The sequence below is a fragment of the Penicillium psychrofluorescens genome (genome assembly GCF_964197705.1).
Source record: "Penicillium psychrofluorescens genome assembly, chromosome: 5".
In the NCBI taxonomy this organism is placed as follows: domain Eukaryota; kingdom Fungi; phylum Ascomycota; class Eurotiomycetes; order Eurotiales; family Aspergillaceae; genus Penicillium; species Penicillium psychrofluorescens.
Window position 1 is genome coordinate 2,211,899 of NC_133443.1, and position 25,487 is coordinate 2,237,385.

A 25,487-nucleotide genomic window follows, 5' to 3' on the forward strand; every position below is an offset into this window, starting at 1 on the left:
GATGTTCGGCTCCATCAAACAGTCGGCGCTCTACCAGGAGCTTAGCCCTCGCCTTGCCTTCATCGGATGCTTTGTCTCCCTGGGGGCGATGGGCTTCGGATTTGACAACTCCTGGTGGGGAGGCGCATTGGGTTTGTCGCCCTTCGGTCAAAAATACGGCTCCTGGGATCCAGCCGAGAATGACTATAGCATCCCCCCTGAGAAGCAGTCCGCGGGGACGGGCACGGGTTCTGCAGGTATCATCGTGGGCTGCCTGATCGCACCTTGGCTGTGTGAGAACCTGGGCCGTAGACCGACGTTGCTAGTGATGGCGGGTCTGTTGACGGTTGGGATTGTCCTGGAAGCGACGGCCGTCACTTCCTTCTGGCAGCTCGTCGTGGGTCGTATCGTCGTCTATTCGGGCATTGGGTTGGCGTCCAATGTGGTGCCGATGTATCAATCGGAATGTGCGCCGGCAAAGATCAGAGGTGGGTGTGATGGTCTAATTGTGGAAATAAAGGAGTAGCGGCAATGCTGATGATTATTCGTGTAGGTGCTTTCTTGACCGCATACTCGTTCTGGAACACCTTCGGGTCCTTTCTCGCTACCCTGGTGGTTTTTTTGTGTCAGAACCTGAAGAACCAATGGGCCTATCTGTAAGCATGACCGTCTCGAATTGTTTCTCGGGCTCGACTAACTCACTGTTTCAGCACGGTGATTCTCTGCCAGCTCATGGTTCCCATGGGAATTGTTCTTTCATATTCATTCCTCCCAGAATCACCGCGGTACTTAGTCTATCGCGGACGCTATGCTGCAGCCGAAGCCGTGATCAAGGATCTGTATGGACCAAACTATAACGCGACGGAAGAGGTGCAGCTCTTGCAGCTCCAAGTCGAAGAGCAGCGCGAGTATCACAAGGCAACGAGCATTTTAGATTGTTTTCGCGGCACTAATCTGCGACGTACCATTGTTGCCGCTGGCGTCCAAATCCTGCAGCAGGCTCAGGGAGTCTCGTTCATCAACAACTTCATCGTGACCTTCATGAAACAGCTTGGCTTCGCCGACCCTCTGCAATATAACGTGATTCTTATCGCCTGCGGTCTCGTCGCGAATGTGATCTCGTTCTACACCTTCGACAAGATCGGCAGACGCATCAGCATGTTTTTTGGCGCTTTCCTGATGGCCGCAATGATGGTGGGCGTCGGAGGCACCACTGCCAACGGCTATGAAAGCCTCTCCCCTATGACGCAAAAAGGATGCGTCGCCATGTTGGTCTTGTGGTATATTTTCTTTAATTTGTCTTGGGGCCCGGGCGTATGGATCCTGGGTGGCGAGATCGGCACGGGCCAGCTGCGTGAGCGAACACTGCTCTTGTCGTCCCTGGGCAGTTTCATGACCTCGGTGCCGATAAACTTCGTGAACCCGTACGTTCAGGCCGCGATCGGCGGCCGGACCGCAATTATCTACGGCAGCTTCTCCGTTGCTGCCATGGTCTTTGTGTATTTTTTCCTTCCGGAAACTAAAGACCGGTCCCTCGAGGAGCTGGATGAGATGTTCCAGCAAAAAGTTCCGACGAAAGAGTTCAAGAACTATGCGTGCACGGGTCTGGGTGCTCAGATTAGGCAGCTTGAGAACAAGGAGGACGAAAGTGGGATGAAGAGCAAGCAGATTGAGCACGTGGAAGCCGCCTTGTAGGGTTTTGCGTGGATTGCGAATGAAGGTGGATGTAATTGTACGAAAGTCACATATCAATGAGCGTGGCGATCCTCGATTTGCAAATCTGTGTCTTGCGTGCCATGCACAGATCACTACCGCTCATCTTCAGCACCGTCTTAGGATATAATTAAAATCGGACATGATCTAGAGAGAGAGAGAAACAATGTATACGGTATCCGCTGCGGTTTCTTTCGGGACCTTCCACAGGCCAAAACCCATGAGGGGTATTTTTTATGCCGGACTCTAAAGGAACATTAGACATTGCCATCACTGTAAACAAGGACGAGACGTTTGATATGTCAAAATGATATTACTAACGAACAACCTAGCAGATAATCAACATAAAGTTTGGTACTAGGCTTTTTTTAGCAAAGGGAAGTTGGTGGCTCTAGTTGCCTTTCTAGAAAGGCTGGTCCATATTTTTTTACTATAGAGATGTTTATATTGATTAGATAGAAAAGTGAAAGATGCATCTATAATTTGAGACTGGGATAGTTAGTTGTTTTCTGCTTGATCGTTAAAAGCTGTATGGAAAAGGATCTTGGTGGCTCCAATTACCTGTTTGGGAATTGGCCTGACTAAGGCCGTACTACGATTTATTAAACCACTAATGCCATTGATTCAATTTTTTATCTATCAATCCTATTAGGGCATCAAAGAATGAGGTGCCCTACTTGATTGCAGTCGCTGCATCGTGGAAGAGGGAGGAGAGAGGGGGGGGGGGGGGGGTGCGTCTAACTAATTGCGAAGCTGATGAAGATAGTTCCGCGCGGGGAGCATTTGGGGGAGCATTTGGAGCCTCAATAGCCTGGGTTGGACTTGTAGATGCCCCCCTACCCTCCTTAGTAGAAAATCCCTCTGCTCGAACAATGCGTTTTTGCTTTTGCTTCCCATTTGCACCCCGTAAATCGCGAAGTCCTAGCGAAGAATTGCTGCGTTGTGCATCGAGAGCTTAATATCATTCCAGCAGACAGTATAATATATTCTGGCCATGGGGCTATAATTGACATAGAAGATAATGTGAATCTAAATCTGCATCTTCTGAACCCTTTTGAGTCTCCTCATCCCGTACCGTGCAATGAGCACAGTTCCCATCGCACACGCCGAGACAAGCACAGCAAATGCCGGAGCACTCTCCTCAAAATAGTTGATCACATTCATGCCAAACAGGCCCGCCACGAAGGTCGGCACAGCAAAACCGAGCGTCCAAATTTCAAGCTGTGCCTCAAAAATCAGGATCTGATTGCGCCGCACATCTAGCATCGACTCAATCGCTCCTGCCGTGCGACTGGCATTCCCTCCCAGAGCATTGGAAGACTCGGCAATCGCATCGGCATTCTTGTAATATGCCTCCAAGAGATATTCGACTTCTTGATGATCCGCAATGGCATGCGGTTTTCCCGCACGCTGATCCGACAAATACATAGTGGCCAGATCTTCGTCGTTGTTGAGGACCTCTTGCAATGCAGAGCGCACTTGGCGTGCACGTTGCTCGATGGTAACCAGTTTCTTCCTATGCTCTAGCAGCTCACGTAGAGCGGAATGCACGCCTTCCTCCCGTTGGGAATCGCGGAGTCGTTGTCCAACCTCCTCCCGAAGTAGGAGGTGCTCCGCTTCAAGCACTGCTGTAACAGATGCCAGAGCGGCATCGACGACACGCAACTCGTAGGGAAGACTTGGCATAGCGTCGGACATCGGGTCAGTGCGTATTCTCGATTGGAGATTCTGCTCGACTATATCCTGCATCTTGACATCGTCGCTTTCAGAATCAAGGAGAAAAAGTAGAACCCGGTCTGACTGGATAAGTAGCCGCAGAGAGAATATGCTGATGAATATCGTGGAAGGCCGGATCAGAATGTGTGGAGATCCCTCAGATACGAGATCGGCATTACGCAGGTCGCGCATGTCTATTCCGTATTGTTTTGCGACGTCAGATTTGGTCATGCGAGTTTCTGGAGACACGAGGGAGCCGTTCGCATCGAAAAGAGCGCACCGCAATTCGGTCCCATCGTTCATTCGACTGCGGGTCAGCGCGAGGGATTTGTTAAACACTTCCTGGGCGAAGGAGAGTTGATGGTTGATTTCGGCCGTAGACCGAATATCATGACTGATATTGAGTCTTTTGTTTGTTGTTGTAGCGCCCCGTTTCGCCACGAGCGGAGTTATCCGGGGTTGAAGGGGATGGTGGGTGCGGAGACCGCGTGGGCAGCAAAGATGACGGAGTGCAGACCATGCTGGTCGATGCTCTTTCGGCGCAATGGAGAAAACCCTTGTCACAGTACATCCATGCATGATGGCCTCCTTCCTATGACGTTGGAGGCTCTGCTAAGGTGTTAGGAGGAATGGCGGGCTTTGGCCCGGAAGGTTGGCAGGTGTTTAGTTCGAACGGCGTCACGTGGTTCCCTATGATGATATCTTTGTCTTGAAGACGTAGATGATTGATTTTAAGCTATTTTTCCTTATGTGATGTTTATGAGTAACATGGTAGCGGTACAATGGATTCCAAGACCGTGCTTGATTCCAATAGCAGTTCGTAAGTGCAATAGCCGATGACCTTGGCCGCGAATTCCCAACTTCACGACATTTCTCTAAATCAACTTCAATAACCCAGTAGTTCATACTCCCACATTTGAGAAATACATTCGAAGAATCGGCTAACGTCTAAGCCAATCAATCCCTATGATTCCAATGTGGTAAACACACACTCTATACACCCCAAACAGGCAATTCGTTTATCGTCACGTGATACCGCGCCTTCTTCCACGCGCGGTCTCTCAAATAGTTAATCTTTTCTGCTTCGGCAAGACGGTGCCTTTTTTGCTTTTCTTTTCACCACCTCTGCAATGCTGCCTAATGGCTAATATAGGAGGACCCCGGCGGCGTAAGCCAGACCTGGATTTCTACCTCCACCGCGTCTTCCGCAAACAGTCTTTTCGGTCAGTTGAGGCGTCGAGCCCCGCCAGATGATCGACGCTAACTTGATTTCATTCAGTCCGTTGCAACGAGAAGTGATTGACGCAGTCATTGAGGGCTACGATGTTTTCCTTCAAGCATCGACCTCGTTCGGCAAGAGTTTGTGCTTCCAATTGCCTGCGGTGATCAGCACGGGGTGTGAGTCCGTTCCAATTCATTTAGCTCGTGACATAGAACCCAACCACTGATTAACTATCCTACAGTGACGATTGTCATATGCCCGCTTCTTGCATTGATGGTAAGTGCCAGTCCGGCTTCTGCTTTGGAGATACTAACAACTCCACAGATGGACCAAGTCAATGCTCTCCAGGCCATCGGAGTAGCAGTGTCAACCATCAACTCCAACACGACCCTATCAGAAAGACGCAAAATCTTGGACGACATTCTTTCCGGCCATCCACGCACACGCCTCCTGTACGTGACCCCTGAACTATGCCAGACGGATATGTTTCGACGCAACCTCGCAACTGTCCACCGACAAGGCCAGCTCACGCGCGTTGCAATCGACGAAGCCCACTGTATCAGTGAATGGGGCCATGACTTTCGTCCCGCGTACCAAGAACTGGGCTGGTTTAAGAAAACCCTCACCAACCCACCTGTCCCTATCAGTGCTCTCACGGCCACAGCCACGCCGCGCGTTCGCTCAGACATCATCAACATGCTGGGGCTGGACACCTCCGAGCTCAAATTGTTCAACACGCCATCTGCTCGACCTAACATACACTATGAGGTCCGGTACCTCAAAGAATACGCCAGCGACACCACCAGCCCAGAAGGGTTCCACCTGGACGACCTCCGGAAATGGCTCAAGTCCATTCAATCCAGACGCGAGGCGCGGTTCGGCGCCGACGCGGCAGCACGACTTCCACCCATGTCAGGCATCATTTATGTTGGACTGCGCGCAGCCGCTGAGAACCTCGCGCACAAACTCTCGGATGCGTCCATCTCAGCGGTGGCCTACCACGCGGGACTTGCGCCGCACGATCGAACACGTATCCAAGCTATGTGGACAGCGCCGCAACAAGCCCAAACCCCCACAGATGAGACCCCGTCGCGCGCATTTTCCATCATCGTTGCCACGAACGCCTTCGGAATGGGCATCGACAACCCCCACGTCCGCTTCGTGATCCACTGGACACCGCCGCGCAGTTTCGAAGGGTTTGTCCAAGAATCCGGACGAGCAGGTCGGGACGGCCGCGCCGCTGCCTCGCTCGTCTACTACAACACCCAAGAACGAGACCGGATCTACGACCGCGTCAGCCGCGATGCCGAGAACGTGCGCAATCGTGGCGGGCCTGCGCAGGTCCTCGCCAGCCGGATGCGCAACCAAGAAGCCCGGCTCGAGAGTTTCATGAAGGTTATTCGATACTGCCAGACCATTACCCGCTGCAGACATGAACTGATCAAAGAGATCTTTGGCGACTACGAGCTGGAAGAGATGGGCTCGACGCAGCCGCCTCCTTCGTCAATGCCTATTAAAACGGAGGGAGGTGATGCTGCTGGCCTGCCTCCTTCGCCGTGCGATTTCGCGTGCGATTATTGTAAGGAGGGTCGTGCGGGACTGGCGGCTCGGAAGGCGAAAATGGCTGCCGAGACTGCGCCGGAGTATTCGATGGAGATGCCGGATATCATGCAGGCTATGTTTCCGCGCTTGTTTCCTGATGCAGCTAGACGTTGGTGTTCGGATTGCTGTTGAGCAGAGCTGCCCACGCCTAGCTGTTTGTACTTTCTTCTCTTCTCTAATGATTCCCACTTTCTTCACATGGTGACCGGCGTTTTGATTCCTTCTCCTCATCGAACTCGTTACAGGTGGTGCAGTATATAATATGACAAGATGCTTCAACGCCATCTCAACACATGGATCATGCCGGACTTGTAGTAGGGCATGCCGATGTTCTGCACACACCGAAAGAAGTCCTATTACTGGAATATAGAAACACCTGAAGTAGGTATAGGGACAGCAGGAAAAGAAGAACTCCCTTCGAGCACAAGCCAGAACACGGAACGAAAAAGACCCATAAGTAAAACAGAATTACATCCTACTTTAAATCAGACATCTCTCAGCTCGCCTCCGTCGCTTTGGACGTTTCTTTCCAAAATGAGCCAGATAACTTTTTTTAATCAACAGCGGAACCGGTCTCATTGTTAACTTGCGTTATAGACCAGGAGGCGGGGGAACCTATGAACAGGAGACAATAATCAGTCATGAAATCAAATTGGTCCAAAAGTGGGAATTCATACTGCGCCGTAGCCAGCACTGCCGCCCGGGGGAGGGGGCGGCGGAGATCCAGCTCCCGGAGGTGGAGGGGGAGGCGCCTCATTGCCAGGCGGGGGAGGCGGAGCAGGGCTCTGCGACTGCTGTTGCTGAGCGGCAGCAGCTTGCTGGTAGTACTGGTAGTAGGCGACGTAGTTTTGGTATCCACCGTACGCGGCATAGGGATCGGCCCCGTAATACTGAGCGTAGGCTGCACTGTAGTCTGTTGGACTGCCGGCGGCACCGCCTGCAGCTTGGCTATCTGTGGGTGAGTGTTGCTGGCGATTATTGTAGCCGCCGCCATAGCCACCTCCTCCACCCCCACCACCGTGGTAGCGGTCGCCGCGCTGGCCATACCCGCCGCCGCCATAACTGTGCTGAGGTGGGTTCTCCTTGAATCGTTGATACTGCTCCCGGACGTTGGTGAGGAGGTCTTCGCAAAGCTCTTTAGCTGATTGGACGTCGTTGGGATCCGGTCCGCTTTGGTTGGAATTGTCAGCTGGAGAGACTAGATGGGCAAAAAGGGGGGGGGGGGGGGGGAGGGGAACTCACGCTACGTGCAAAAACATGGCGTCGTCGCTTTCCTGTCCGGTGCTGGTCTCAATGAAGCCAGAGCCGCGGCCTTTGATCTGAACCTTGCAGCGGGTCTTCTGCTGGATATGCTTTACGTAGGCACCGCCCTGTCCGACAACTTGAGCACGCAGGTTAAACCCAGGAATGGGCTCCAGATCAATTGGGATACGCTCCTCAGGCCATTTGCGCTGTATTCAATTAGTAAATTCCTTGGAACAGTCTCAGAAATGAACGGCAGTCTCATACACGGCCATACTCATCTCGCTCCACTTGTTCCGGCTCGCGGCGACGGAAGCGCCGTTCATCGACTAGGTTAGGGAGCTCTTTCTGCATGAGGTCATTGATCAAGACCACGGCCTTCTCAAGTCCGTCCTTGTTGGTGCTTGTCACATGCAGATACAGAGGTGGGCTCTAAAATTGTATTATCAGCATCCAATCGGAGGAAATTGACAGCGGGACATACCGCAGCAGTTGCCATGTTTTTGTCCGGGTAATAGTTGCCTCGGGTGGTGACATCTTGAAAGAATAAGTCATAAGCTTCTTTGTTTACCAACAGCATATTGAAGAAGGCGTACCGGCGCCAGTTTCATCTTTAATCTAGAATTCACGCAGCCGATGTCAGCAGATGCAACAGTTTGGGGTGCTAATTTAGTGGCTTTGGGTAAGCTTCGTCCAGTAGCGCATAATAAAAGACAGAAAAGAAGAAGCAGACAACAAGAAATGAATCCAAGCAGAGTCCATCACCTGCGGGGGCAATGTCTGGAATATCAGCGAACGACAACAGGAGTATTTACCATCTTCTGAGTTGACCCTTTGGTCAACGTATAACGGTTGCGCAGATCATTGATCTCTATATCTTTGATATAGTCTCCATCAGCGACATAGATTTCGTCGTTCAATTTGCCCGATGCATCGACATTGGAGGGGGTCCCGGATTGCGACACGGGGGTTGCACTCTAAAATCTGGTATTAGATCACTGTCGCATACGGGTTGGGGGCACTGGATTGTTCACCGAGCGGATTGGAGGAACATCGACATGCTGAATGCCTTTTTTCGCTTGCAACTGGGCATTGATTTTGGCAGCGGCAGCAGCTGTTCGGACAGGTCGTTAGCTTTGTAGTTTTCACACGAAACGGACCATCCCACATACCTGCAGCAGCAGCCGGGTCCAAAGCACCAGACTGGGCTTCGCCGGGGCTTCGTGGATCGGGACTGCGAGTTCGAGTCGATTCGGAGTGTCTTGTGGATGGAGAACGGGACCGGCGATCAAATCGCGACCGTCGGGGTTCGGATTCGGTCTTGTCGAAACGAGAGCGCTTGGCTCGGTGATCACGATCGTCGTCAGCCATTGCAGTGGGGACAAGGCAAACTGCGGTGAGAGCTCGGTCAAAGAACGCTGGGAAGCTCTTGTTCGGATTCGGGAAGGAGAAAGTCTGAGGATTCGAGTGGAGACGGATTCTGGCTAGCGGCGCATGAGGGGAGAAAGGGTTCAAAACAACGAAAGTCGCAGCAGAATCCGCAACAATCAGGAAGTAAACCCCGCGAGCAAGACGGTTCACTCTTTCCAGCCACTCTATCACTACGAATTGTATCTGTCACAATCGACAGCAGCAGGGTGTGGGATCACGTGTGCACTAGTCCCTGTCTGACCTAGTGTTGCATGACTCAGCACCGCCGAGGTCGGACAGAAGAAAAACGTCCCCGGATAGTCAGTCCGTCACATCGACACTACACACTCCCACCCTCATAACCATGGCTTTCAGACGCCCATTGACGCTGTCCGCAGCGTCGGCGTCCCTGCTGTCCTCCACTACAGCATCCGCTCAGTCTCGAGCTGCTGCTGCGCTTCCTCGGTTCGCTTTCACCCGCGCTTCGTCGTCCAGCTCCGGCTCGACCGCAGCTCTGGCCTACAAGGCATTGCACCGCCGGTCCCCCCTGCCCCTCCCTGTCAACGATGCCTCTCCCCAGTGGGATGCCCCGACGGCCGTCTCATCGATTCTCTACGAGACCCCCGTGGCGCCCACCAACCCACCCAAGCGCCACATCCTGAACTGCCTCGTCCAGAACGAGCCCGGTGTGCTGTCCCGCGTGTCCGGCATCCTCGCCGCCCGCGGCTTCAACATTGATAGTCTGGTGGTCTGCAACACCGAGGTCCAGGATCTGTCGCGCATGACCATCGTGCTCAAGGGCCAGGAGGGTGTCGTCGAGCAGGCCCGTCGCCAACTCGACGACCTCGTCCCCGTCTGGGCTGTCCTCGACTACACCGACTCGGCCCTGGTGCAGCGTGAGCTCCTGCTGGCTAAGGTGTCCATCCTGGGCCCGGAGTTCTTTGAGGAATTGCTCCAGCACCACCGCGAGATCACCGCCCCGTCAGATGACGGCCAGTCCAGGTACCAGTCGGGTGATTCGAAGAACCCCGAATTCCACCCACGACACCTGCCGTCTAGCCAAGCTCTCCGTCACAAGCACGAGCATTTGGATGCCATCACTCGCCTGACGCACCAATTCGGTGGCAAGATCCTGGATATCAGCACCAACAACTGTATCGTGGAGGTGTAAGTACCATGCCATGACTCATTTTCATCCCTCGCCTGCTCAATCAACATTGACTAACGAAACTGTTCGATAGCTCCGCTAAGCCTTCCCGTATCGACTCCTTCCTCAAGCTCATCGGTCCCTTCGGTATCCTCGAATCCACCCGCACCGGTCTGATGGCTCTGCCCCGATCTCCGCTCTCCGAGCCTACCGAGGAGATTGAGAAGAACGCCGCCGATGTTGTTGACGCCAGCACCCTCCCTCCGGGTTAAAGTGGCCCTTCGATAATCAAGTGAAAATACATACCCAATATGATCCAATTGGTTTATTTGCTTCATATTAATTCAATTTTATTTCGGAGTTCAAGTTTAGTGTTTGACTTGTTTTGCTTCTTGTAACAACCCAGATGTGAACAGAAAAGATGTCCATTAAAAACCAATTGTTCAATCAAGATGATTTAAAGAAAAAAGTCCAGCATTCCTAATCCAGATCCATCCATTGCGATCCGATCAGAACAAGCCAATAATGAGTCAATCAAATCGTCAACCCCCAGCACCAAGCACCAGTACAGCACATGAAGTTATTGCCATTGTCCGGGGCATAAGAAGGCAATTAATTCATGGCCCGAAGCCTGGGCGCTCGAGCAATCGTATAAAATATTCCAAACCACTTAAATTTTTAAACTCTGACCTTAGCCGCAATTCCTTTCCCACGATAAACCACCTCATCCCGATAATTCCCAATCCTCACCCCAATCTTAGCCACAGCATCCATCTCCAGCTCCTGACCGAGAGCCTTCCGCAGAGCCTCATACCCGACACTCCCGAGTGCCAGATCAACGGGCATGCGCGGGGTGTGCGAAAGGCCAGGCGGTACCTCGAAGGTCTGTTTGTAGTTGATTCGCCCGACGGGCTCATCACCCTCGTAGAAGGCTGTTGCGTCTACGGAGGTGATGAAGATGCTTGTTTCTTTCAAGGGCGAGGAGAGGGTGAATTCGGCGGTTGAGGTCCAGAGGTGCAGCTGGGGATTATATGGTTAATATATAGGGTCCTTTTATATAGGAGAGATGTATCCGCCATCGGGTGGTCCAGTGGAAGTTAGGGATATGAGACAGAGGAGACAGTACCGTTGTTTCTTGAATGAAATGAGGATGTCGGTCATTTCCGTCATTTCCACCGTCTGGAATATCTGGGCTGGGGGTTCGAGGTACTGGAATATCAATGGAAAGAACAGAAAGGGCTTCTCCGAGGTCTGGGAGGGATGGAATAGTTCCCCTATGGCTCTTAATCGTGACAGTCGTGTTGGAACCTAGATGAATGTAAGAACGTGAAATGTAGCCTGGGTCAAATAAGCCAACCCGAAATGTATTCTGAAAGGAGTCGCCGTCCAGCTTCTGTCCCGTTAACCCCACTGATATCGTGCGGGCTCCATGAGAAGTCGATTTGGACATTCGTGTTATTCTCAGGAACAACGGACATTTCTCGGGCAACGATATGAGCAATGGCGGTGCCATTGTAGAGCACGAGAAGATCCGCAAAGGGGATCGTTACCGCGTGTTTGGTAGGATTTGTAAAGTTCAACCGAGTAGACACAAACATCGACGTTTCGGTTGTATTCTCTAGCTGCAAGGACACGACTCGTGGGTTCAAGTGACTGAGCGCGCCATCAAACGGAGCTATGGAAGAAAAACCGTCAATTAGATAAAAAGAAGACTCGGTTGCATTATCCTATATTCTAAACCGAGAACATACTGTTCACGCGGACTTTGCCCTCCGCAGGAATCCCACGAATCGCAAACTGGCCCAATACGGTCGAGACCTTTGCATCTACGTTGGCGGCAACTCGTAGCACCACTGATTTGCTACCGAACAGCATTTCCTGGACGACTTCTGCCAGCAGTCCGTCGTCCGAGACCTGCAACGGGGCGTCTTTCATGGGAAACTCCACAAGCAGCGCTGTGGAGTTATCCTGGTCCTTCACGAGAGTCGAATTGGCATCCTGCCACTGGTCGATGTCCAAGGCACCAAGCTCTTTGCCCTTATAAAAGACGTCTGCCAGGGCGCGGACTTGCGGAACATCAACTTGAAAGTTCATCTGCTCTGGCAGGGCAATAAGAACTTTGACCAAGGCAGACACGGTGGGATACGACTCTGGTGTTCCTGGCTCTGCGAACGGATCTGGGAGAGAGAAATGCGTGTCGGTCATGCTGAAATTCTTCACCAAATTGTCCAGAGCATGCCCCGTGAGCGGCACCGGCACGGTGACACTGCGCAAAAGATCCACAAGCCACGCCGGGGTGTCGGATGACGGTGAGTCCGCCCCGCGGACGTAGATGGTCGTCTCCTGGCCTTGAATGAAATTGGACACCAAAAGGTCCAAGGGCGAGCCTCTCTCTCCCGGGCAGCTGCTGGTCAACTCCTCTGGAAGGTTCTGGATGAGGCCGGCAACATCGGCGTGTATTGGTTGGTCGGGGTGAATCTGGATCTCATTTGTTTGCGCCGTGGCGACCAAGATGTTCGGGTCACCTGGCGAGCAATTTGGCACCAGAATTTCAAACCCGAGCGCGGGCACCGTGAGCGCAAGAGGCGAATCGACAAAGGCTGCAACGGAAACATCCACTGCCATGGCTCCTCCATTGTCTACGTCGTGCACATTAAGCTTCGTCACGTCGATGGTCGGCAGAGCTGGAAAGTCGCTCTCTGACCCGGGTTAGAATGTAGTTCAACCTCACACCGAAACAAACTCACCTTCAAATAATATTTCATTTTCAAGCATTTGTGATCCCAAACTGATCAAGCCCGTCTTCAGATGCATCGTTGTCTTACCCTTGATCCTGAGCCGGCCAAGCCTACCCTCTATCCAATCCATGGCAATTGAATGAATGCCCCGTATATCACCCGCGGTCAAATCAGTCAAAAAATCGACATGGTTTATATGGCCAGGACGTATGTTCACTTTGATGGGCGGCACCGAGGCGTTTCCAATGGGAACATTCCCGTGCTCTGGGAGATACACCTCGACGTCCGAATGACCCGTTTCCACTTCTGTGGCAATCCACGTGACGAATCGACCGACATCCCGAACTGACTTGGTTTGCACACGGGTCGAGTTCATCACAAATTCTCCTTGGACACGAGCGCGAACGCCTTTCGGGGTTGTTGAATCAATGGATAGCACGGTGGGTTTAAACACCGCCGCCTCCTGTGCATACTCATTCACCACGGCCGGTGCCGCAAAGGCAAAGACCAGAATCCCCAAAATTGCCAATATAAGAACACCAAGCGCTATGAATGTCGGCCAGGGTACTCGGGTGGTCTTCTTGGTGGTGCCACTCTCGACCGAGCCGGCTCGGGATGCAGCTGACGAGGATCGTGATCGTCGCTGTTCGGTTCCGTAGGTCGCCAAGTCATCTTCGCGCCGATGCAGGAGAGGGGTCGACTCTGATGATAGTTCGAAGGAAGGTGCAGGCCGACCGCGCGACGTGGATCGATCGGGCGACGAGGTTCTGGAGTCCCCGTTCAACAGAGGACGATTCGCCTCGTCAGCCATGACGGCTGGACTGTAATACCTCCGATGTGATAAGGATGCAAGAGCTGGAGGAAGAACTGGTGGAAGAAATGGAGGATGGAGGGAGTGGAGGATGACGACGATAAGCCGGGTCAGATAAGAGAAGGCGGAGGGCAGTGCGCTAGTCCCGGTCAGGCAGTCATCGGCCCTGACTCACCATTCACCGTTTCTTTTTTCTTCTTCTTCCCTACGCACACCCACACTTTCCTCCTAATCAATCCCTGTTCCCTTTCTTCCCACTATGGCCAGTGGTCTCAAGGCTGCCGCCCGTGCGGGCACTCAAAGTGTAACTCAATTGGCCGGCTCCACCTCTTCTCTGCGATCAATCCAGGCTAATGGTCTTCGCCGATTTGCCCACCAGACACAGACCACACCACCCACCTCACCCTTTGCACCCCGGCACTTACTCTCAATCGCGGATCTGACGCCCGCGGAATTCGCCACCTTGGTCCGCAATGCCGCATCGCACAAGCGCGCCATTAAATCCGGCGCCATCCCGCAAAGCCTGCTGGGCTCGCTCTCCGGCAAGACCGTGGCCATGATGTTCAACAAACGAAGTACCCGCACGCGCGTGTCCACCGAGGCCGCAACTGTGCAGATGGGCGGTCACCCCATGTTCCTAGGCAAGGAGGACATCCAGCTCGGGGTCAACGAGTCCCTGTACGATACCTCCGTGGTGATCTCGTCAATGGTCTCGTGCATCGTTGCACGAGTTTCGCAGCACTCGGATGTTGCGGACTTGGCGAAGCACTCATCGGTGCCTGTGATCAATGCGCTGTGCGACTCTTTCCATCCGCTGCAGATCATTGCCGACTTTTTGACTATTTACGAGGCCTTCCCGCCCAAGTCGCATCACCTGTCGAGCCTGGGGCTTGAGGGTCTGAAGATTGCGTGGGTTGGCGACGCAAATAATGTTCTCTTCGACCTGGCCATTGGCGCTACAAAGATGGGCGTGGATATGACGGTGGCTACGCCTGCCGGATATGAGATCCCGGCTGCTATGTTGGAGATTATCCAAAATTCCGGCGAGGGCGTGGCTAGGCCCGGCAAGCTCACGCAAACCAATGTCCCCGAGGAGGCAGTCAAGGACGCTGATATCCTGGTGACGGATACCTGGGTGTCCATGGGCCAGGAGACGGAGAAGATCAAGCGCATGCAGGCCTTTGAGGGCTTCCAGATCACGCCGGATTTGGCCAAACGCGGCGGTGCCAAAGAGGGCTGGAAGTTTATGCATTGCCTTCCTCGACATCCGGAGGAAGTCAGTGACGAGGTTTTCTACAGCCCGCGCTCGCTGGTCTTCCCCGAGGCGGAAAACCGGTTGTGGGCAGCCATCGCGGCGCTGGAGGGATTTGTTGTGAATAAGGGCAAAATTGTCGAGTAGAGAATAAAAATCCATATGGAATATGATATCTCGGAAATGCATCCAGAATCTCCAGTCTAGTATATAGAAGCAGGCCAAAGATGGCGATGATCATTCTTCCCGGCCCCCCATTTTGTCTTATTCGCCCGGCACACTCACTAACTACTACCATCCGCCCTACAGTGAGAATCGAAAACAGCTTCCCTTTGGACACACAGGCATTGTTTTTCGGCTCGTATCCGAAAGCACACTACTCCGTGTCTAGGTATAAGACGACTCCATGCTATGACCCGAACATCCCATCCATCATCCTCACCTCTGAACCGTTCTTCTACTCGCTTATGTACTTTTGTTAGTTAGGTGTACCAAGTCCGGTGGCCCGATCCCAGGGCATGTAATTTGGCAATAAATAAAAGGCTCGATTATAATGGGCTTACCAATGTGAAGTGATGGCTTCAAAAACACATAGTCTGTACACCGTGTGATAATCTGGATGCGGCTTCGGCATACAATTCATTATTACACGCCAGCTAGCAATTCTCAGTATTAGATTATTTCCATGTCTCCGATTGCTCTGAATTTTCGATCTCTGGGTTTGCCATGGATCCGCCCAGCATTGCATAAAGCATATCGAGCCATTCTCGAAGCCTGTTCATATCTTGTATTACCAGCTCAAAAAAAAACATGCCATAATTATCCTTCTAGATCGAGATTGCCCGGAGATTTCGTTTTAGGCTTCTCGCGGAAAGCCTTCCCTGTTTATAAGAGAGAGTCATCGATTTCATCTGTGGCGATAGTGCATTGCTACGTATCGGTCGATCGATCGATCGATCGATTTCGCTATGAGATCTGCCATACACTGAGAAGCATTGACGGACGCACTCTGGTCGCTCCAAGATCAGTTTGCTTCGAGTTATATACAAAAACTGCAGTGCAGTACAGTGGCTGGAGTATTTGGTGGAGCTAGGCTATCTTTGGATTGATTGAGAGTAGGAGACAATTCAATAAATCAAAACAAACAAGTATACCAATGAGCAAAGGAGAAAATATCTTTCTAAACCATACGAGAGGCCATTATTATGGAGCATCGTGGGCGAAGGTCACGGAACAGTATCGCGTAGCTCAGGTTCCTCACCCCCTGTCCCCGCATCGCCGTGCAAAGCCCAAAAATGGGGTCCATCAATTTCAAGATAATGGATTCTGCTGCAATGAACATGTGAGAAAATCCAATAATCGACAGGGGCAAATTTGCCGCAGTTTTAAAACAAAGAATCAAAGTTCTTGATGGCTTTTTGAGACTGACTCCGACTACTTAACCACCTTGCCCCCGATATACATAGCGCAAAACTTGCACACAAAACCGCTTAGTGAGGCTTTTTTACACACAAGGCATGTTTTCTATCCTGTGCCTTCCAAACATACTCAACACCCAAGAGTCTCAGCGGGCGGTCCTTCGCGGCGCTCTCGCCGTTTTTGCTCCAATCGATGACTGCCCATCCGGTCCTCCTCTCATCATTTCGCGCTCTTCATCCGATATAAGAGAGCCATCATGATTCGGTGAAAGAAACCGAGTGAGGATATAAGATCCTCCCGTGATGCTGAATATACTTATCAAAGCACGATTACGGGCCTTGGGTTATTGATTGAGATCAGTCATAGACTCGGTCATAGCAAATCCCGATTATGAGAGGTGTTTTCACCAGTACTAACCGATTTAAGGACCCTTGAAGATGACAAAATTGCTACCATCCTCCCCAATCATCATGTGCTAGTGTTTTACTAATCTTTCAAGATAAACGTCAGGTAGGTGCTTGAAAGCCTAGTTATGGTCTATGAAGGAATCAGAAAGTGAGATATTGAGATAGAAGACCGGCATATTGTCTTCTATCGAATTCAGCGGGAATATCATTCTTTTGTAGTGGAACAAAAAGGATGACATCACTATTGCATACCCTCTGGCGTTTCGCTAACTTATGATAAGGCGGGACCAATAGCAGGCCCGACCGTTAGGCTTTAGCTGGAGTGTCGGTTGCCAGCATGGTGGATCCATGGATGAAAGTATTGTACAGCACTAAACTGGTTTTGATTTTTGACGTTCTTGGCATTGTGCGCTCATTTCGCTTCCTACGCGTTCTGTATTATAGAAGGGGATAATTAGATTATACGCAGAATGCCAGACTTCTTCTATCTTGCAATTTTCGATCTCATCTGGAGATTACTAGTGTAATTCGTGGTGGATCACATACTCCGCCTAGATTCAACATAGTTCTACTAGTACGCTTATAAATGTGGGGTGAGTATACGCAACACGTGACCTCGCGTGATATTAGTTCTATGAGTTCTGAATGCCCTCATAGAATTCTAATATGTCACACAGACCGTCACGGACCATCTAAACATATTTATTAAATGTCACCTCTACCACGATAACTATAGCTTAGACCATAAGGCCACTTACTCAGAATAGTCCCTACGAACGCGGCGTAACCCTACGGTAAGGCAAGGAAGGCTTACGACCAAACTAATTGGAGGAAAATCAGAATAGAAGTAAAGAGCATTCCAGGGCGGTAGAAAGAAGCAAACACGATTAAAGCACTAGATTCGGTCGTAAAAAAACTCACTAAAGCGCTAGTAATAGCTATCGACTACCACACTCCTAACTTACGACCTTCTCCCTACTCGAAGCGATAGTTCACCGTTGATTTTAAATCCTAACAAAAGGGTGTTAACCACTCACGGCGTAAAAAGTAGGAGAGATACGCGAAGGGAGCCTACCGCCTAATCTCATTGCTCAACACGCTCTGCAAATTGCTAGAGGTAGTGATGGCCCAGAGGTTGTCCTGCTTCGCGGAGCATTACGGATTCCTTTCAGACGCCCAGTTTGGGGACGCCCCGGACGTACTACCGAACAGGCCTCGTTAGTATCAGCCAATGCAATGGACCCAGCGCACCTCGGACACAGTCGTCACATTGGTGGCATTTGACCTAAAGGGAGCCGTCAACCCTCTACCGCTGAGGGTCACCCACGAGCGAGGGCGATGTATCTAGTTCGAGCTCAATTCTTTAGGTCTTTTGCTAATGTTCTTCTTGCCAGAAGCCACTGTAGTGTAGACTTCAGTGTGATAGCTGGCGCATTGCTAAGAACAACCTAAAAAGCGGGGAAGGCTCGTATAGTCAAAAAGGGTTAACTTTGCTTGAACCTAAAACGATCGTGATGGCCGGGGGCCAAGTTCGGCCTCGGGCTCAGTTAATGAATGCCAAAACGTGGTGACGATTCCGGAAATAATGCGGCCAGTTGAGACAAAAGAGATCAGAATCGACACCGTGCTGCCTTCATCTCACACAAGGCGGCTGCACAGCCCACTGCCAACCGAGCCTTGCCTTTTGCCAATAACGAACAAGCCGTTCGTGGTTATCAACTTGTGCGAATATTTATCCCTTCTGAAGTGATGGCTCGTGTGTATGCTGTGTAGGTACAGAAGTCCGTTGCCCATATCTTGTCACGCTCAGACAGTGTGCTAAGGATCTCGGGCTCGGGCTCGGGCTCAGATGCAGCTCAGTTCGGATACAGCTCACCACATAGAAAAAAAATTTGACAGGCCTGTCTGGCAACATCCAATTTGTCCAGGTCCGAGCCCCACACTCTCCGCGGTGTTGTATCCACTGCGCGTCTGGGGAAGCCGTGAAATCATATCTGTTCGGCCTTATTCTCGGACACTTAGGTGTCAACTAAGCAGGTGCCCAAGGGATATATAACACGCCGGGATCCTCGATACCAAAAGACCTTTGCTACTAAAATTGGTACACTCAGCACGTTGTCTCTTGCATTATCAGGAGCTTGTCGACCTAAAGTGTAACCTAAACCTGACGAGTTATCTCCAATCATGATGGAAGAAGTCGCGCTTCAGTACTTTACAATCCTTTCGCTCTTAGGTTTCTGTTATCTGGCCTGGACTCTGCGGAACGTTGGTCGGCGGCCTCCCAACTTCCCACCCGGCCCACCGGCTCTGCCAATTCTGGGAAACATACATCAAGTCAGTGTTCCTATTACATACAATGCTGGCAATTGTGCATTAATATATCATGTGCCAGATGCCCCTCTCAAGCCCTCATCTCCAGTTCCGCAAATGGGCAGACAAATATGGGTGTGACGAAATATTGAACCCCGATAGAAGAACACCTTGTAAAACTAACATTTTCCAGGCCAGTATATTCACTCATGCTTGGTACAAAACCAGCGGTAGTACTCTCTTCAGATGTGGCAATCAAGGAACTGCTGGACAAGAAGGGATCGATGTATTCTGATCGTCCTGAGATGTTCATCAGCCAGGAAGTGGCAAGTGGAGGACAGCGATTGGTGATTATGGTAAGTCATTTCTAAATTGCTCTTTTTTGATTAATTCTTCACCCATGTCTCTATCCAAAGTGGTCCGTCTTTGTTCAAACTTCAACGTTTCGCAATGTTTCCTCCGAGGTGCTACGCACGTCAAGAGGTCGTGCCAGACTAATACTTTAACAAAACGGCTGACTACAAGTTAATAGCGATACAATGAAACGTGGCGACTGATCCGAAAGCTGGTCCACAATATCCTCAATATCAAGGTCGCTGCAAAATACATACCATATCAAGATCTGGAAAATAAGGTCCTTCTCGAAGGCCTTCTCGACGCGCCTGATGCTTTGTTCCAGCATTTTCGACGATTTAGCTTCTCCGTGTCTACCCAATTAATCTTCGGTTTTCGATGCCCGGACTTTAATGACGCTACGCTGGCAAGATTCTTCTACGTTGGTCGATACTTTCATCTCCTTACGGCCCAGTAATCACTAATACGACCTTACAGACAATGGACTCGTGGGGAGATGTGTCTGCAAATGGAGTCGCTCAACTTGCAGACTTGTATCCGATACTTCGCAAACTCCCTTCGTTTCTTTTCCCGACCGTTAAACGTGCACAAAAAATCCATGAAGCTGGCCGAGAGCTTTATACCAGTAAGTGGCTGCAAGCAAAGAATGGTTGCAAAGACGGAACGACACCGGTAAGTTTATATCACTCCGTTTCCCCTGATACCCTGTCATAAGGGCCTTCAAAATAGTTTCGGTGTTGATGAAGAATGTGCAGCCTTGTATTTGCAAAGACCTTTATAGCGTACAAGAAAGCGAAGGCCTGTCTGATGAGACCGTTGGCTACATTGCGGGTAACTTATTAGAAGGTGGATCGGACACCACGTCCTCAACCTTGTATGGATTTGTCCTGGCGATGATGGTATTCCCAGACGTGCAAAGGAAGGCCCAGGAGGAGCTGGAGCGAATAGTCGGTCCGAACCGTCTCCCAGAGGTCGATGATTATCCAAACCTTCCTTATATCCGTTGTTGCGTCAAGGAGAGTCTGCGATGGATGCCGACTGTCGTCATGGGTGTCCCTCATGCCTCAACGAAGGATGACACTTACCAAGGATGGTCCTTTCCTAAGGGCACAACTTTTATAAACAATGTCTGGTATGTTGAGAATCTTTACTTATAGATAAGCATTCGTATCTAATTGTTGTCAGGGGAATTCATATGGATCCTGACAGATCTCCCGGACCGAGGAGGTTCAACCCTGATCGTTATATTGGTGACGACACAACTCTTTACCAGTCAGCCAACGGGGAGCCGACGAAGCGTGATAATTTCAACTTCGGCGCTGGACGTCGTATTTGTCAAGGGGTTCATATTGCGGAGCGGTCGCTCTTTCTGGGTATGTCTAGAATTCTATGGGGATTCAACGTGAATTTCAAGCTTGACAGCACGGGAAAACCGATCATTCCCGATATCAATGATCTTATCGGTGGTATCACTGTTCATCCCCGTCCTTACAAAGCAGAGATTACGCCCAAAAGCCCTGAAAGGGTTCAAATAATGCGAGACGCCATCGCAGATGCCAAGACACAGCTTCATGAAGATACTCTTCAATGGAAAAAGGTCCCCGACGATATGGTATTCGGCAATTGGAAGGCAGATTCTAAATAGTTGGAACATAGTTTCGAAATTGGCGTTGATAAGCAGTATTTCAGTTCAACAAAGTAAATTGATGTTACCACCTGAATTCGGCCACATTTTGAGCAACGGGTTATTCCAATCTAGTAGAATAGTAGCAGTGAACAAATTTTTAGAGCATTTTTCGTAAACCTGGATACTGGGAATACAAGTCTATTGATTTGCCTTGAGCGGAATGTCAGAAATTATGAGAGCTAATCAATCGCCCTTGGTGTTCTTTCTGGCGCAAGAAAGGAGAGCGTACACCACTATCTTGCCTGTTAAACTTTTCAATGAAGCCTCCATTTCCTGAGCAGCTCGCGCAGATGGAACCGCCGTGCCCGTTACATTCTTCTTTCCTAGCAACGAACAAACCACAGTCCAGTGCTGGGCCATACGATTGCTCGTGATTGAAATCATTGACGGTTTGCGAGACATGAATTAAGTGTGTAGGAGGTGCTGTGCTACTAGCTTAGAAGGAACGGAACGTAGGGTATTCGAGATGAAGCGACCATGGGTATTGCGGTAGAAGCAGAGTAGATAAAGGAGTGACTCGATGAATCATTTGTATCCTCAAATGAGCCGAGAAAAGAAGGAATATTTATACCCACTTATCCTTACCTATATTGTGGGAATAGAACCGTGAATGCACATTGTTCTTCAGAACGCGCCGCCCTCGTAAGGCTGATCATACTGCATTTCCCGCTCCGGACCATTGAGCTCAAGGCAGTCCACGTACCCAACCCATTTGTTCGCCGTGAATTCACCCAGTTCAAACCCCTCCTGCCCCGAATCGACAGTATACCCATTCACACTGAGATAGCACCCAGATTCTGTCTGCTCGCTCCAACCCTCAGCCTTGGGCCGCCAGATGGTCCTCTTGCCCATCTTGCCCCCATCCCTGTCCCTGACGTCCATCTCGTCCAGGTCCACCTCCGCCGTCTCCCCCTTGCCCGCGAAGATGAAGCACCTCCCGCCGCACTTCTTACAGAAGAGCCAGTGGATGAGTCCGTTGTTGCAGGTGTAGTCCCCAAGCTCGGCCATGGGATCCAGCGGGGAGAGGAGCATGAAATCCTCAGGGGAGCAAGCCGTGCGGATGTGGAAGTGGCCGGCTTTGTGGCAGGGCGTGCAGTTGCAGCGGTAGAACTCCTGGTGTGAGCGGGATGGGTCAGTAGGAGGGGCCATGTCGACGGAGGGGGGGTTGTGGGGGAGTGTGAGAAAGATGATGTATTTGACGGAGCCGCAATGGCAGGAGCCGTGGAAGGGGCGGCGTGTTGGAGTCGAGTCGCTCATCTTGCTGGTGGCGGCCATGTTGCGAGGGATTTTTCACTAGTATTGAGGGTTGAGGCCACAAGTACTTGATGGATTTAGAGGATTCTGATGCTTGATTCTCTCAGGTGGGCTAGGGTGTGCCTATCTATGTGGTCTCCAGGGTCAGACGGAGAACGGATAGTGAACGGCCGGAGGCCATGGCAGCCGTACATACGCACGCCTTACATAAGCAAACAGTAGACAAGTTAGTTAGTATTTAGCTGGGGTCCTACCCTCTCTGGGAAGGACAATCAATTATTCTGTTCCATTCTCTTACCTAGTAGTATATCCTAAGAGACCCTGCCTTCTACGGTAGGCCAAAAGGGGCTCTACCCGTATTGGCTTCATGCAGCCTTGCTTACTCTGGCTAATTTCAGATTTGACCCAATCCTTCCGAGTTTGCTCCTTACCCTCACATCAATTGGCCCAGACATGATTTCCATCAAAGCGCGTCGCAGCACACCCAAAGTTCGAACAGGGTGTACCGCCTGCAAGTGAGTATATTGCCTAACGCTCAGTACACTGTTGTTTCTAAGTAAGCCAGATCCCGCCGAATAAAATGCGACGAGCAACGTCCCAAATGTCGCCGGTGCACTTCCACCGGTCGAAGCTGCCCCGGGTACCCCCAAGCTCCCCGCTCCCAACCCGAGATCAAGATGTACAATATTCCATTCAAAGTACCCGGCAGTCGCGCAGACCGTGAACTACTTCATTTCTATTGTTGTGAAGCAGCCAACGCCTTATCTCAATTCTCGGACACTACGCTATGGACGCACCTCATTCTGCAGAGAAGTCAAGACCTGTCCGTTATCCGCAATTCCATTGTTGCGCTCACCTCCCTGTATCGCGATTATATGCTTGTTGGATCACCGCGGTTTAAAGTCTCCGTCAAACATATCCAGCTTATTACCAAATCGCACTCCCAGCTTCGTGCACATCTTGCCTCGAATCCTTCAGCTGAGGTTGCGCTCATCTGCAGCCTCATATTCTATACCTTCGAGTGTCTCATCGGCAATGTCCAACAAGCATTATGGCATCTGGATCAAGGTCTGATTCTCCTGCGAAGAGTTCAGGCGGATTATCCGTATCTCGTGGGTGGCCAGGAGACATTTGCGCAGTTGATGGCGATCTTTTCTCAGCTTGATATACATGCAAGTATTTTTTTACTTGAGCGAACACCTATTCTCAGGCTTGCGTTGCCAGAACAAGTCTCGGGGGTGATGCCCACGGTTCCAGGGCGGATTTCTGGTCTATCTTCTCTCGAGAACTCGCTTACCGTGCTCCAGAATCGGACACTATGTCACCTAATGGAATTTGTGGAATACAAGAACCTACCTCAGGCTCAAGTACCATCCACTGTTCTTCAGGAAAGATTGCACCTAGAAGCTCAGCTTCAGAAGTTGGAAGAAAACTTGGAGGAAATGACCACGAATGAACAATTGCCGTCTTTAACTTCCGCTCAACGCCAACGACTCATTCTCCTACGAAGCCAGACACTTATCTTCCATGCGGTTCTCTTGGAAAATAGCGTCTGCGCTCTTGATGGCGCCGACATCTCTCTAGAAGCGACTTGCAGATTTGATATCGCTCTCACCCAAATTTCAACACTGCTATCTCCGTCATCTGAATCGGCATCTAGGTCTGATTTTGAAAAGAAGACTCCTCCTAATCGAGTCTTCACCCTTTCGACAAACATTATCGCGATGTTATACTTTATCTGCCTAAAAACAAATGATCGGCGCATCTTGCGCACCGCGCTCTCCTTAATGCAGGGGCCTCTATTTACATCTCGCGATGGACTTTGGGATGCACGTACTGCCGTGACTATTGTCAAAGCAATGTTATCCGAAGATGATATGAAAAGTGATGAGCCTGAAATGGATTTTAAGCTAGAAGATGTGGGCTCTGGAATTGTCGATACAGACGGTGGGTTGGAGGAAGCATTCAAAATGTTAACCCTTGAACGGAATCAGATCAAATAATCAGATACAAATACAAGAATTATCATTCTTTCAGGCTTTACAACATCAGTGAAGCAGTGAAGGCCAGAAATAAACCGATCACAGCGCTATACCGGCTATCGCATGGCATCGGGGCACCAGAAACCAGCGGCGTCGAGGTAGTATTCCCCGGGGCACTCTGCTGAGAGCCCAGCTTCTTAGCGAAACGCATCTCATTCTTCCCAAAGTCAAACACAGCCACGACGTTTTTCAAAAATGGAACGCCAATAATGTTCAACGTGATATCACCCAGAGAGACCTCCGAAGACGAAGCCAGACTAGACACGCAAACCCCCTCGGAGGTCTGATAGATAAGATCAGAACCATCGTGGTAGAATGTCTGGTCACCAAGCGACAGGCCGAATTTCGGTGCTTTGGCCGAGCAATCAACAACATACAACCCGAGATCAGAATCATAAGTTGCCGGAGGCGAAAAGAGAGCATTGATCGGATCAATGACGGCAGGTGGAAGATACGAGATGTAGTTCCCTGAGTCGATGAATGCTTGAAACGAAGTTGTGTTTGTAGTCAGGTTGTTCGACGATGAGCCGTAAGTGATATTGTTAACAGTGGTTGACCAATAGGATCGAACATTTTTCCCCGATGTATACCACAGCGGAATGTTCTCCGTGATCTCGACTTGCACTGTGGAGAAATGTGAACTGTGGTTGACGGGTGGAAGACCGCCGAGCGTCAGGTACCCTCCAAAAGAGGTAGATTGATTCTGCGGTGTATGTGCAAGCGCGAGACTGAAGTATGGATCGATCAGTCCCTGCTCGTGCATTGTAAACAGCAAAGGATTGTACACCAGACGATCGCGCCAATATGTGCTGTTGGATGTGTGATTCGCTGGGTGTGCGGAGGTGAGAGCTGGGTATCCCAGACCAAGTAACCCGCTATTTACGCCATCACCCATAGGATTGGAGTCATTTGAAATACCGATCTTCTGCTCATTGACGCTTACATCACCCACGGACACTTGTTCGTAGGCCATGAGGCCGCTCGCAAGTCCTGCGCCATACTTCACGCCGAACATCTCTTCGGGGACACGGCGATATGTTTTGGACTTGTGGTAGGTCTTGTTTGCGTAGAGGCAACCACTTTCTGGTATGACAAGGTTGTTGGTGCTGTTCACGCAATTGTACCCGGTTTGCATCACATAGGTGTCACTGCTGCCGGTGTCCACGAGGAGCATGAAGCTCT

The 25,487-nt window shown here is 50.7% G+C and overlaps 11 protein-coding genes across 11 annotated transcripts; 6 read left to right on the forward strand and 5 right to left on the reverse strand.

Annotated features, from left to right (window-relative positions):
• Position 1: 1 nt before the first annotated feature.
• Positions 2-1,674, forward strand: PFLUO_LOCUS8110 (uncharacterized protein; the record flags this gene model as incomplete). Its single annotated transcript, XM_073785814.1, has 3 exons — positions 2-467; positions 533-635; positions 690-1,674. The coding sequence occupies 3 exons, from the start codon at positions 2-4 to the stop codon at positions 1,672-1,674; spliced, it is 1,554 nt and encodes a 517-aa protein (XP_073642131.1).
• A 1,047-nt stretch (positions 1,675-2,721) lies between these two features.
• Positions 2,722-3,711, reverse strand: PFLUO_LOCUS8111 (magnesium ion transporter; the record flags this gene model as incomplete). Its single annotated transcript, XM_073785815.1, has 1 exon — positions 2,722-3,711. One exon carries the CDS (start codon positions 3,709-3,711, stop codon positions 2,722-2,724), a length of 990 nt encoding a protein of 329 aa, XP_073642132.1.
• A 3,192-nt stretch (positions 3,712-6,903) lies between these two features.
• PFLUO_LOCUS8112 (uncharacterized protein) lies at positions 6,904-8,845 on the reverse strand (the record flags this gene model as incomplete). The annotated part of the gene is made up of 8 exons (XM_073785816.1): positions 6,904-7,402; positions 7,475-7,683; positions 7,742-7,906; positions 7,959-8,011; positions 8,071-8,092; positions 8,290-8,451; positions 8,509-8,588; positions 8,647-8,845. 8 exons carry the CDS (start codon positions 8,843-8,845, stop codon positions 6,904-6,906), a joined length of 1,389 nt encoding a protein of 462 aa, XP_073642133.1.
• A 403-nt stretch (positions 8,846-9,248) lies between these two features.
• Positions 9,249-10,303, forward strand: PFLUO_LOCUS8113 (regulatory subunit; the record flags this gene model as incomplete). Its single annotated transcript, XM_073785817.1, has 2 exons — positions 9,249-10,051; positions 10,126-10,303. The coding sequence occupies 2 exons, from the start codon at positions 9,249-9,251 to the stop codon at positions 10,301-10,303; spliced, it is 981 nt and encodes a 326-aa protein (XP_073642134.1).
• A 406-nt stretch (positions 10,304-10,709) lies between these two features.
• Positions 10,710-13,580, reverse strand: PFLUO_LOCUS8114 (uncharacterized protein; the record flags this gene model as incomplete). Its single annotated transcript, XM_073785818.1, has 4 exons — positions 10,710-11,051; positions 11,438-11,706; positions 11,783-12,730; positions 12,779-13,580. The coding sequence occupies 4 exons, from the start codon at positions 13,578-13,580 to the stop codon at positions 10,710-10,712; spliced, it is 2,361 nt and encodes a 786-aa protein (XP_073642135.1).
• A 259-nt stretch (positions 13,581-13,839) lies between these two features.
• Positions 13,840-14,979, forward strand: PFLUO_LOCUS8115 (ornithine carbamoyltransferase; the record flags this gene model as incomplete). The annotated part of the gene is made up of 1 exon (XM_073785819.1): positions 13,840-14,979. The coding sequence occupies one exon, from the start codon at positions 13,840-13,842 to the stop codon at positions 14,977-14,979; it is 1,140 nt and encodes a 379-aa protein (XP_073642136.1).
• A 4,198-nt stretch (positions 14,980-19,177) lies between these two features.
• On the forward strand, positions 19,178-19,779 carry PFLUO_LOCUS8116 (uncharacterized protein; the record flags this gene model as incomplete). The annotated part of the gene is made up of 2 exons (XM_073785820.1): positions 19,178-19,324; positions 19,501-19,779. 2 exons carry the CDS (start codon positions 19,178-19,180, stop codon positions 19,777-19,779), a joined length of 426 nt encoding a protein of 141 aa, XP_073642137.1.
• A 189-nt stretch (positions 19,780-19,968) lies between these two features.
• Positions 19,969-20,967, forward strand: PFLUO_LOCUS8117 (uncharacterized protein; the record flags this gene model as incomplete). The annotated part of the gene is made up of 3 exons (XM_073785821.1): positions 19,969-19,994; positions 20,104-20,454; positions 20,508-20,967. 3 exons carry the CDS (start codon positions 19,969-19,971, stop codon positions 20,965-20,967), a joined length of 837 nt encoding a protein of 278 aa, XP_073642138.1.
• A 666-nt stretch (positions 20,968-21,633) lies between these two features.
• Positions 21,634-22,284, reverse strand: PFLUO_LOCUS8118 (uncharacterized protein; the record flags this gene model as incomplete). Its single annotated transcript, XM_073785823.1, has 1 exon — positions 21,634-22,284. One exon carries the CDS (start codon positions 22,282-22,284, stop codon positions 21,634-21,636), a length of 651 nt encoding a protein of 216 aa, XP_073642139.1.
• Positions 22,285-22,940: 656 nt separating this feature from the next.
• PFLUO_LOCUS8119 (uncharacterized protein) lies at positions 22,941-24,266 on the forward strand (the record flags this gene model as incomplete). The annotated part of the gene is made up of 1 exon (XM_073785824.1): positions 22,941-24,266. The coding sequence occupies one exon, from the start codon at positions 22,941-22,943 to the stop codon at positions 24,264-24,266; it is 1,326 nt and encodes a 441-aa protein (XP_073642140.1).
• A 37-nt stretch (positions 24,267-24,303) lies between these two features.
• Positions 24,304-25,479, reverse strand: PFLUO_LOCUS8120 (uncharacterized protein; the record flags this gene model as incomplete). Its single annotated transcript, XM_073785825.1, has 1 exon — positions 24,304-25,479. The coding sequence occupies one exon, from the start codon at positions 25,477-25,479 to the stop codon at positions 24,304-24,306; it is 1,176 nt and encodes a 391-aa protein (XP_073642141.1).
• Between the last annotated feature and the right edge of the window lie 8 nt (positions 25,480-25,487).